General features: G+C 34.5%; 1 protein-coding gene across 1 annotated transcript in view; it reads left to right on the top strand.

Moving 5' to 3' along the window:
• LOC120424578 (protein O-mannosyl-transferase TMTC1-like) overlaps positions 1 to 7,990 on the top strand; it is a 75,871-nt gene extending 67,881 nt beyond the window's left edge. The window contains exons 7-8 of the mRNA XM_052707032.1: positions 6,368 to 6,596; positions 7,220 to 7,990. Coding sequence (XP_052562992.1) covers positions 6,368 to 6,596; positions 7,220 to 7,558 — 568 coding nt within the window. The 3' untranslated portion in view covers positions 7,559 to 7,990. The remainder of the gene's footprint in view (positions 1 to 6,367; positions 6,597 to 7,219) is intronic.
• Positions 7,991 to 12,710: the final 4,720 nt, after the last annotated feature.

Genomic DNA, 12,710 nt, shown 5'->3' with positions numbered 1-12,710 from the left:
TAAAGAATTTTATATCATTAAAAAAGTTCAAATTATAATTTTATATATAATAACTAGGACGGCCAAAACAAGAAAAGTCTCACCACAATTTCAACTGTTTTCGCTTTGTCAAAAAATATGTTGGATAAAAGTAAGTAAACTATCTATGAATAATTCTACGTTAAAAGATTTCCAATGTTTTTTAAATTGTTTTTGTTATTAAGAAATTACGAAAGGCGTCATCCATAAAGTATGACAAGCTAAAATCGTCCAAAATTAATCCCCCCTCCCCTCCTATGTCACACTTTGTCACGCTGGCTCCGACCCCCTCGAAAAATACGTTACGTTTGGTCGGACCCCCCCCCCCCACAATCTTGTTTAATTTTGTACAATTTAAGCATTATTTATAAAAAAGATTATTTATATATTCGGAGTTCAATCGACAAAGTTTTTAATTTTTACAGGTTTTGTTTTGATTTTTATAGATCTGATGATTTAATCAAATAACATCATCAAAAACTCTGTTTTTAAAGCCTTGAATCGTGTTTGGTTTATAAGTATAGTTTATCAAACATGAAACTTTTTTTTATCTATATTTTAAGACTGAAATTTCAGTATTTAAGAAATAGTCTAGCGTGACGTCACAGTCTCACGTACCCCCCTTTCCCCCATGTCACATTTTGTCACACTTGCGACAACCCCTCCCTCCCCCCCTAGAGCGTGACGTACTTTATGGATGACGCCTAAAGGTGTATTGTTTTTTGACCCCCACTGACGGTATGTATTCAAAAAATGAAAAAATGAATACATTATTTTTTGTTTGAAGTTGTTATAGCTTAATTTTGTTTTACAAATTGTATACTTAAAGAAACTCGAAAAGACTGTTGTTCAATGAATAATATTCCAATAGTATACATAAAAATTCAACAAAATATCTAATACTTTTAACTGGTTCAATCATGCTCGAAATAATTGTTGCAAATGAGTGATAAAAAAAAGCTATCATTAGATTATCTCTGCACCAAAAACATCAGAGAGTATAGCGATCGTCACGATAGCTTGTGAGATCTCTTCTTGAGTCTCGTGATCTCTCTCTATAGAGCAATTCTCTACGAAATCGGTCTTTTTTCTTCAATTTTAATTTTTGTATTTTTTAATCCGGCTGAATTTTTTTTTGGTGCCTTCGGTATGCCCAAAGAAGCAAGTTTGTTTTCATCATAAGTTTGTCCATATAATTTTCCATACAAATTTGGCAGCTATCCATACAAAAATGATGTATGAAAATTCAAAAATCTGTATTTTTTGAAGGAAATTTTTGATCGATTTGGTGTCTTGGGCAAAGTTGTAGGTATGGATAAGGACTACACTGGAAAAAAATAATACACGGTAAAAAAATTGGTGATTTTTTATTTAACTTTTTGTCACTAAAACTTGATTTGCCGAAAAACTCTATTTTAATTTTTTTTTTTTATATGTTTTAGAGGACATCAAATGCCAACTTTTCAGAAATTTACAGGTTGTGCAAAAAACCCTTGAATGAGTTATGAATTTTTTAATCAATACTGATTATTTCAAAAAATTGAAATATTGGTCGCAAAAACTTTTCAACTTCATTTTTCAATGTTAAAATTTGCAATCAAAAAGTAATTTAGTGAAATTTTGATAAATTGCACCGTTTTTAAGTTAAAGCCATAATTAGGTGACTGTTTTGAAAATAGTCACAGTATTTCATTTTTTTAAATTAGTGCACATGCCCATTTCTGAAAAAAATATTTTTGAAAAGCTGAGAAAATTCTCTATAATTTGCCTTTTTGAACTTTGTTGATACGACCCTTAGTTTCTGAGATATTGCCATGCAAAGGTTTAAAAACAGGAACGTCGAGGTTTTCCAAGTCTCACCCAAACAACCCAACATTTTTTAATGTCGAAATCTCAGCAACTAATGGTCCGATTTTCAATAATAAAATATGAAACATTCGTGAAATTTTCCGATCTTTTCGAAAAAAATACTTTCAAAATTTTTAAACCAAGACTAACATTTTAAAAGTGCGTAATATTGAATGTTTGGCCCTCATGAAATGTTAGTCTTGATTTAAATTTTTCGAAAATATTGTTTTGAAAAGATCGAAAAATTTTACGAATGTTTCATATTTTAACATTGAAAATCGAACCATTAGTTGCTGACATATCGACGTTAGAAAATGGTGGGTTGTTTGGGTGAGACTTGGAAAACATAAATTTTCATGTTTTTAAGCCTTTGCATGGCAATATCTCATCAACTAAGGGTCGTATCAACAAAGTTCAGAAAGGAAAAATTTAGAGAGTTTTCTCAGCTTTTATAAAATACTTTTTTCAAAAGTGGGCAAACATGTGCACTAATTTAAAAAAAAGAAAAACTGCGACTATTTTCAAAAAAGTTACCCTAAAAAGAATTTAACGTGAAAACGGTGCACTTTATCAAAATTTCACTGGAGTACTTTTTGATTGCAAATTAGATTTTACATCGAAAAATGAAGTTAAAAAATTTTGCGACCGATATTTCGATTTTTTTGAAAAAATCAGTATTGATTTAAAAAATCATAACTCGGTCAAAGATTTTTTCCACAACCTGCAAATTTCTGAAAAGATGGCATTTGTTGTCCTCTAAAACAAACCAAAAAATTTAAAAAAAATAAAAATAGTGTTTTTTTGCAAATCAAGTTTTAGTGACAAAAAGTTAAACAAAAATCACCAAATTTTTTTTTACCGTGTATCATTTTTTTCAGTATGGTCCATATCCATACCTACAACTTTGCCGAAGACAACAAATCGATCAAAAAATTCTTTCAAAGGATACAGATTTTTGGATTTTCATAAATCATTTTTGTATGGACAACTGCCAAATTTGTATGGAAAATTATATGGACAAACTAATGATGCAAAATGGCATCTTTGGGCATACCGAAGGCACCAAAAAAGTTTCAGTCGGATTAAAAAATACAAAAAAATCGAATGACCGAAATCTAAGAGAACTGGTCTATTACTCCTCCCCTTTTCCTCGACTTTGCACTCTCACCGCCGAATCTCTTAATCTCTCCGAAACCTAAAATGAAAAAACGCGAGACGGAGATTAGGAGCCGACCACGCATGACGTTCCGTAAAACTGCGCTTGCAAATTGGTTTTATGACGGCTTTTGTGGCGGAACGTTGTTGCGGTGCGATGATCGTGAAAGCGGGAATGAGAGAGAAAAGGAGAATGTCACACGCGAGAGTATACAGAAAAAAAACGTATTCGGCTATGTTTGGCGCTGAGTGTATCAATACAGAGAGAAGAGCAGTTGTATTCTGGGCATGAATATGCAGGCGTGATAATTGTAGTTGCTGAGAGCTGGTTGTTTGACACTTAAACAACACCGCTCAAAATAAATATCAAAAATGAATTTTATATTGTTTTTATATTTTATGTTTTATGTATGCAAGTCGAATTCGATTGAAATTTTTAAGATTTTAAGAAAGCATTGGCCCCTTATTTTTTTTAGCCAAAGTATTTGGTGCCTTCCACACTCTTTACCAACAATGGCTGATATGATGGGTTTGGAGTGTTTGAACACAAATTTCGTTTGAATTATTTTAGATCTGAAATAAAAAGCACCAACATGCACAGAAAAATGGTTATGGTAATATCCATCAGGAAATGGTGACAGATTTTGTGTCAAAAAAAATTATTAATTTTACCCCAGAAAATGATGAATATTCATCAGGTTCACATTTTTACACATTTTTTATGTAATATTACTCAAAAAAAGAGGTAATATTCAACCTACCAAATTTTCAACATTCCAAAATTCAACTTATTTTTCTGCCAGACAGGGTTGCCAGATCTTCAATGTTTTGGACTCGTTGACGTATGACGAAACACATTTTTATGAATATCTTTTTAACTACACCCAAAATTAAAAAACGAGGGGATAGTCCTCCCGAAAAGAAACGTGAGGAAAGTACTATTTTGCGTGAGTGAAGACCTCTCGCGTGTTCATTCGTTCATTGAAACAGTTCATCCTATAGAGTGGCTTAAACGGACAAATGAACGCCACTTAGTCACCGAACCATGGTGACCCAAACGGCAAAGGCACGGTTCAAAAAGCCGAAGGTCTTGTGTTCGAGTCTCGGTACAGGTACTTTTTTTTATAGATGAACTTTTTTGGGAAATGAACCCATGAGTAAAGTACTCTCGGTAATTTCGGGATTTATCCTCTCCGTCCGCACACAGTACCATTTTACTACCGAACCGTGCTCTTTATCCTCTCGTATGCCGATGCCCAGTTCTGAGTGTACCGTCAGTGGGGGTGACATTGGGTCTAAGGGGGGAGATTGGGTCAATGTGTTTTTTTACGGATTTGAAAATTTCTCAGGTTCTTCTCAATGAAACTAAATTCTGTTAAAAGTGTTGTGTAGGGGACATCTTAAGATGATTGAAAAAATCTCGTTCATACAACAAATCCTGTCATTTTGGCAGCTGTCTAAAGTTGAGGTACGTTTTTGGCCAAAAATTTCGTCTCGAAAAATCAACTTTTTAATATTTTTGCTGGAATTGCTCGAAAAGTACCTAAATGTTTGAAAATCTCTACTTCAAACATTGTAGCATGTCAATACGAATCCCTCGAACAAGAAACACTGTTGGATGACCTGTTTTTACCATATTGTTGTATTTGAGCTTAATTTTACTTTCATTTCAAACGATTGGCATTTAAGGTAGAGTTGATCAAATGCCACCATATTTCGGGAAAATTTCAGTAAACTATCTAAGAATAGTTCTGCGTTAAATTTTTTTTGATTTTATTAAAATTGTTTTTGTTATCAAGAAATTACGAGTGGTGTATCGTTTTTTGACCCATAGTCACCCCCACTGACGGTACTTATCGAAACTTCAATTTGTATAAAACTCGATCTATGGGACTCTAAACCAAGTCGAAAAGGTCAAATCGGTTCAGCCAGTGCCGAGAAACATGAGCTAGTCTGTTGTTCACATACATACATACACACACACATACACACAACGACATTTGTTCAAATTTAAATTCTGAGTCGATAAGTATACACGAAGATGGGTTTACGAAGTTCTTATGAAAAGTTAATTCTTCGAGCAGCATTATAGCCTTACCTCAGTTTCTATTATTCTGCTGGTGAAAAAAGAAAAAAAGTCCGAATAGAAGTCCATCATCAAAACTCTCATCCTGGATGGCACCTTATCGATTTCATCGTGATCGTGCTATCTTGACGCACATGCATTTTTGGTTGAGAACGCCATTTTGCATCACCGTTTGACCTTCATTGCCCGTATGTAAAAACAGCAAGCCGAGATAAACGCAAGTCAAATTTGTTCCACCCATAAGGCTACGTGTTAGGATTTCATGAAAAGTTGGAATTTGCTACGGTTTTCTTAAATAAACTACTAAATTTTATTGGTTTTTCTGATAGCTCTTGATTTGTGCGGCAATTCAACGACATCCAAAACTCGATTTCAATGCTTAGATATTTAACGAAAAACGTAAAAACCTTGTGCAATTTTTTATATGCAGTGTATGTTCGATCAGATCGTGCTATCTTTACACACCAGTTTGACTTCTTGCCAAAGGGAATTTCAGTCGATGCCGTTTTGTCACATGTGCATGCAGGTATACTGTTTATACTTTGATTCTAACTCTGGACTCTGGCAACCAGTTTCAACCAAATTTCGGGAGAATGTACAAAACAATCAGTTTGAGAAAACGTAGTTATTTGTTATTGTATGCTTTGCTATCTGAACGTAAATAGGGTGTGCACGACAAGATAGCATGATCACGTCGATTTGGTAACAATGTGCTGTAACTTCACGAATTACTTTTCGCAGAAAAATCATCCTCAAGTTGAAGCAGCTGCAGCTCGTCAAGCTCGGTTGCACCGTCGTGCACCTCTGCTTGCCAGTTCTGTAACTAACAGCAGCAGCAACCGGAAGCATTCGAACGCTGGAAATGCGGACAAAAGTTTTCCCAGAAATATAGAATTGCTAAGATTACGAAGCATGAAGTTATTTTGCCGTACGTGTCTTCGGATGTGTTGTAGAGATAAATGTGAAATTTTTGAAAAAGATTTTTTGACACATTTTTTTCGGTAACAAAGAACATGGAACACTTGCTAAGTACAAATCGAATTCTTCTAATAAAACATAATTTGGTTCTAGGTCCAAATAAGGTACAACGCCAAAAGATTTTCTATATCGCTTGTTCCCAATAAAACAATCCCAAGCCAGGTTCTTCTAGTATCTGCATCAAGAAGAGTCATCTTTTCATAGCAATAGTAGTGATGTGCCAAACCGATAAAATTGCTTATTCTCTTCTGTTCTTGTTCCTCCTCAATTTCTTTCCCCCAGATGGCAATTCATAGTGCGCTTATCGAGCGGTGGCATTCCGATACAGACCGATATCTATCTCCGTGATTGGAGCATAAAGCACGAGCTGAGGAACCGAGCAATGATATACGACACCGGGAGCAGCAGTAGCAGTCCTGCTGGTGGAAGCAGCGTGGGTAGTTCGTACAGTAGTACAGCAGGATCTCCGAAGGATGGGAACGCCCCAGTTGCCGGCTCCGGAAAAGATTGCGTAAGTGACCGTGATTTGTTTTTTATTCGGGGGGTTTCGTTTACTTTTAAGGGTGGCGCCATGCTGTATTTTTGGGAAAACAGGGTTGAAAATCAATTCGAATATATTTATTTTCTAATTTCCAATTGTTACAATTCACATTTTTTTAAACAACATTTCAAAGAAATCGATACAAATTTCCCTTTTTCCTTATATTTTTCCAACTTCCCAACTGTCATTCTACTCTTGGTGGGTGGGTAACTGAATGATTTACTACCACCACCCCACTCCCACCCACTCAGCAGTACACCATGACAAGATGCAGTCAGTCTGCGATCGACTTCTCGTGAGTGATTCATGGCACCGAGTATGGAATAATAAAATGAAAATCTCTTCTCTTCGTCACAACCAAGGAAACGCGCCAATGAAGCTAAAGTGAATTGAAGTACATACGCTCTTCGCGCTTCCTCGACTTGGCGTAACTCTTTCGATGCGAAATTCAATTGCGTTGATTGGATTTGTATCTTTTGGAACGAGCCCGGAACATGACCGAAATTAATCAATTTGAAAATAGTGTTTTTTTTGCTCTTTTAGTACTTTTTGAGGGATTGCTCCTTAAAACTTGCCCTTCTTCTTCTCCACAGATCTCCTGCTCCACCACCGTGGACTCCTCCCTCACCAGCCAATCGACCACCTCCGGCGTCGAGCCGGACATTAGCATACGAATCCTGCGCAGCCCGCACTGCAACCGGTCCGAGCACCTCCCCGGATCGCTCAAGGCCTGTAAGATAGTCCCCAAGCCCTCCCAAGCTTCGACCCCGACCTCCTCGAAATCGAAATCGACGAAGAGTTCCTCCTCGGGCAAGCACAAAAAGTGGCCCAAAACTCGCCACAAGACGAAAGGACCACCCGAAGGACAGCTGGGACCGAATTCCGAAGGGTTGGCACCACTGCTGGTGTCCAACCTGCTGGACAAGCTCTAACACGGTGGACGGCGGCTAGGGTGATCTGCTAGGGTAGGGAGGGACATTATTTGGGTGTTTTATAAAGAAAGGGAGGGAATACTTCGGATAAACTGAGAAGCAATTTTTTTCGGGAATTTTATTTCAAACAAAGCAGTGTAGCCAGAAAGGCAAGAAACGATGTAAGTATTAAACTTTTGAAGGTAGATTAAGCTGAAAACGAAATATACTAAGGGATCTTAATTTTAACTAACAAATGTGATTTGATTTAATGTGTGTCAATAGCGTGTCCCAAAAAAACACGAAGTCGAGGAATTCAATGTGCTCAGTTCTCAAATGATAGAACATCATGTTAGAAACAACTCTCTCATACATGAAAACTTTCGGAAAAATTGTTTACCACGTTCCCTGGGCATTTTTTTTTTAAAAAAGTCAGTTTTTTCGACAATTTCACAAAATCTGCTTAGAAAAAATGGAAAATTTTGAAATTTCAAATAGCCTATATCATTAAATGATGGTCTGTGGTCCAATAAACAAGTTAATGTATCGATTTGGCTTTTTAACCCTTGTTTTCACTTTCCCGGTAGCTTTTATGTCGACAAATATGAGTTTTTGCTTTACCTTTTTTTAATCTTTTCCCTCGGTATTGAACACAAAAATTTCCTCATATGTGAAAATACATGCATCTTGTAGTAAATTTTCCGCCAAAGATTTTCGTCTAAGCAACTTTGAAGCAAGGGTCCTGATTTTTCAAAATCAACCACTCCATTCGCGAGCACAAATAGCAGGCGACGCGATACTGCCCTGATGAATTACTACTGTTTGTCACTTTCTCACCATTCGCTCCCGAACACTCTCGCTTCTACTCTCCTTCTCTCTCTGATCGGCTCAGTCTCCGAACGGCTCTGGCAGGCCGAACGTCACCGATCACTCTGAACTGAAAACATTTTTTCTCTGATGCGCTGCGTTATACTCATTGATTTGGGTTGCTTAAAATCAATGTTATCAATTAAATTGTGCATTTATTGTGATTTCATAACATTATAGACACCATTCAAAGAAACTTCCACCAAGAAAAAATCAAATTGATGACAAACTGAGGGCGTGAAGACAAAAAGACTGCCGCGCTGGCATTTTGTGAGAATGGCTCTTCGCTGAGCATGGTAGTGTGTGAGTGTCGTCGAGCGACGGAGTAGGTAAAAATTTTCACGATGTATTTGTTCGCTGAGTGAACAGTTCGGGCCACTCGCTGGCTGCTTGCGAGTATCATTCGCTCATGAATGCTAGCGGGTTAGAATAGGCGACGACTGGATAGGCGATGAGTGAGTGGTTTCTGTTCATTGAACCAAAAATCAGGACCCTTGCTTTGAAGTTTCATCAACTCTGAGCTGAGATATTCAAGTTTTTGTGAAGAAAGAATATTGAATATCTGAAAATGTTGAATTTAATCATCATTGGCATACAATATTAAGAAAAATTTAAGCCTAATTTGAAGTGCGGCTATATCGTATCTGTTTTTAAACATAATTGGCTCATCCTCTAATATTATGGCCACCTGGTGTTGTTTTCTCATGGCACACTACGTGCTTAATCAATGAATTACTTTTAGTAAATAACTCATATTTTGCATTTTGCATTTAAACCAATTGATGCACGTTTTCTGTGTTTCCATGGATACAAATCTAGAGTTTTTTTTTGAAAAGGTCCTATAAGCTGATGTGTTTCATATGTTTATAGGACCTAATCAAAAAAAAAGTCTGGAAATAAACAAAAAACAAATCGATGCCTCTGTGCTAGATAGGAAAACCAGTAAGCATATTACAAGAGAGCACATAGGCATCGAAATATATGGTTCGATTGTACGGGGATGGCATTTGTCCACGCTCCATACAAAAAAGTTTTTTTATGGACAATTGACCACGAGAAGGGTAGGGAGCTGAGATTAACAAAAATGTCTTCGTGAATAATGGATGGATCCCTATAGAATAAATTCTAAATACTTAGTGTTATTTTTAATTTACCTAAACATCGGATTTATCAACAGGAGTTAAAAGAAGGGAGTGTAAACGTTACGTTGTTGTTTAGATCACGGAAATGCGTACAATCGAACCTTATATTTGTGATTTGTTTATTTGTATCCATGGAAACACAGAAAACGTGCATCGATTGGTTTAAATGCAAAATGCTCTAAATATGAGTTATTTACTAAAAGTAAATCATTGATTTAGCACGTAGTGTGCCATGAGAAAACAACACCAGGTGGCCTTAGTATTAGAGGATGAGCCTATTATGTTTAAAAACAGATGCGATATAGCCGCACATCAAATTAGGCTTAAATTTTTTTTCAAATATTCAATATTCTTTCTTCACAAAAACTGGAATATCTCAGCTCAGAATTGATGAAACTTCAAAGTTGCTTAGACGAAAATCTTTGGTGGAAAATTTCCTACACGATGCATGTATTTTCACATATGAGGAAATTTTTATGTTCAATACCGAGGGAAAAGATTAAAAAAAGGTAAAGCAAAAACTCATATTTGTCGACATAAAAGCTACCGGGAAAGTGAAAACAAGGGTTTAAAAAACCAAATCGATACATTAACTTGTTTATTGGACCACAGACCATCATTTAATGATATAGGCTATTTGAAATTTCAAAATTTTCCATTTTTTCTAAGCAGATTTTGTGAAATTGTCGAAAAAACTGACTTTTTTCAAAAAAATACCCAGAGAACGTGGAAAACGATTTTTCCGAAAGTTTTCATGTATGAGAGAGTTGTTTCTAACATGATTTTCTATCATTTGAGAACTGAGCACATTGAATTCCTCGACTTCGTGTTTTTTTGGGACACGCTAGTGTGTCAACCTTTTGTGAAAAAAGTTTGTGTTTCATTTCGAATAGTTTACATTCGCGAAATTTTTCGCAATGCTTTGAAGTTAAAAACTTGTCGAAGAAAAAAAAATAATATGTTAATTTTTTAGTCATTCATCCTTATATGATGGTTTTTTTTAAACTTCATTTGAGTAATCATTAGGGTGACAAAAAATGGGAAATTTTGAAAAATCCAGAGTGACCACTGGCTCAATTCGGTTAAGGGTTAGGTTCGCTGTTGACGTGTTACGATTTTGTCGAAGAGTGCAAAGTGATCCAAGGTTTTCCTGAAAAGTTGGCTTTAATAAACTTAGTCTTCTATTTTTGTAATGTGATTGTGAACATTTAAACGAATGCAATTTTGGATAAGTTATTGGACGGAAATTTAAATCAAGCACATTAATTTGTTTAAACAGTTTGCGACCGATTGAATATTAAATTTAATGTTTTGTTATTAAAAATTAGTTATATGTCTTAAATTTTTCTAAATTTATAAGCTTATTTGGAATATTGTGTGGTAACGTTTGTGTTAGATCGCCAACACTCTCCCCCGTAAACTCATGAACACACCACACAATTTAGTTTTTCATGACTGTTTGTTGCTAGATTTTTTAAAATCAATATTCTTTTTGGAATGAAAGGCAAAATATAAAACAATTTTTTTATTTTTTTTTTTGCCTTTTTTAAGTGATCTAAATTGAGGAAAGTCAAATTTCAAATATGTTTTTTTCTGTATATTTAAATGTTCCTGGACAGTTGGAAAATTTTCAGCAAGTTTAAGTAAAAAGGCATTATCTTTATATTTGAATAACATTAATTTTAATAACATAAATTTTTGAACTGTTGAAACCAAATTTTTTTCCCATATCTAGGAGTCTTCTTTTTTAAAATTTGATAAATTTCATATCCAATAAATCTTTATCAATCAAAAAGCATTGGAGAGAAAAAATTTAAATTAAAAATGGGTTTGATGGTTTGGCTTTTTTTGAGAGACTTTGTCAATTTCCTGAAATATGACCCAATTTGCATCCATTTTGGCCGTGGTTTACTAAAAAAAATACGATTGAAATTTTGATTTTGAAAATCTTAAAATAATTACATATGATATTTCAAGTTGCTCAGGGAAATCAAACAAAATTTGTATTCAAAATATATATACATTTTCAAATCGCTTGATTCATGTTGATTGAATACGCTTGCGAGATATAATCTCAAAAAGACAAAAGGCTTGAAAAAAAGGAGTGAGAATAAGGTTTAAAGAAATAATATTATTAAGAATTTATTTCAGTATTTTTTTACACTTTCTATCTTTCAAACAGAAATAGTCCTTTGAGAAGATTTATGAAATTTTGAAAAGTATTTGTCTATTTTCCAGTAATATTTTCCGTCTGATTTTTTAAATTCCTTCATATACAATAAGTTCTTTAAAAAATGAAAAAGACATATTTGGAAGAAATGCTTAGTAATATGTTCATCTATTTTAATTCCTGACTCTCTAATTGTCTAATATTTCTGATGGATTTTTTTTTACATTTATTGATTCTTGTTTTAGTAATATGTTGATTCAGTAAGTCTAAACTTAAGCACAGTTTGAAAAAAAAACAAATAATTTTCTGATTTGTTTTAGAAATTCTTAGTTCTGTATGTTTTCTGAGAGTTTATTTATTTTTTTTGAAATAATTTATTCTTAAATCAGTAATATTTTTGTAAATTTTTGCATTACATTCCATTTTTCAGAAATAATTTAAAAAAATAAAGTCTGTATTCCAGAATATGACTTTTTAATTAGTTAAATCTTAATCTTTTTTTTTTCAATTATAAAGTTTTATGAGACAATTACAGTCAAACCTCTTTTTACGCGAATTTTGGTTCTCGCGTAAAAAAAAAATCGCGTAAAAAAAATTCGCGCTATTTTGAATTTTTCGCGTAAAAAGAGTTCGCGCTATTTTGAATTGCTCGCGTAAAAAGAGTTTTCAGTATTTTTTTGTTTTATAAAGTATTATATTTTTTTAATAAAAATAATGTAATTTCAGGTTATTCAAAATAGCTTCAGTGACCTGCGCTGTATATTCTACAGCAGGTTGGGATGTTCTGGGTTATCCAAGAACTTCCGGAAGTAATGAACTGATTATCTACCTGTTTAACAAGGATCTGTACCAGTGTATCCACCATCGTAATAATTGCAGGTAGCTTCCGTGACCTACGATGGTTACCTTGTGATCTGTTAGAATGTACTAGGTCATCCAAGAACTCCCGGAAGTTATGGCCTGGATATCTACCTGTCAACGGGGGTCTGTATGT

This window comes from Culex pipiens, chromosome 2 (assembly GCF_016801865.2).
Source record: "Culex pipiens pallens isolate TS chromosome 2, TS_CPP_V2, whole genome shotgun sequence".
NCBI classification, from domain to species: Eukaryota; Metazoa; Arthropoda; class Insecta; order Diptera; family Culicidae; genus Culex; species Culex pipiens.
This window is presented reverse-complemented; position numbering and strand designations above follow the sequence as displayed.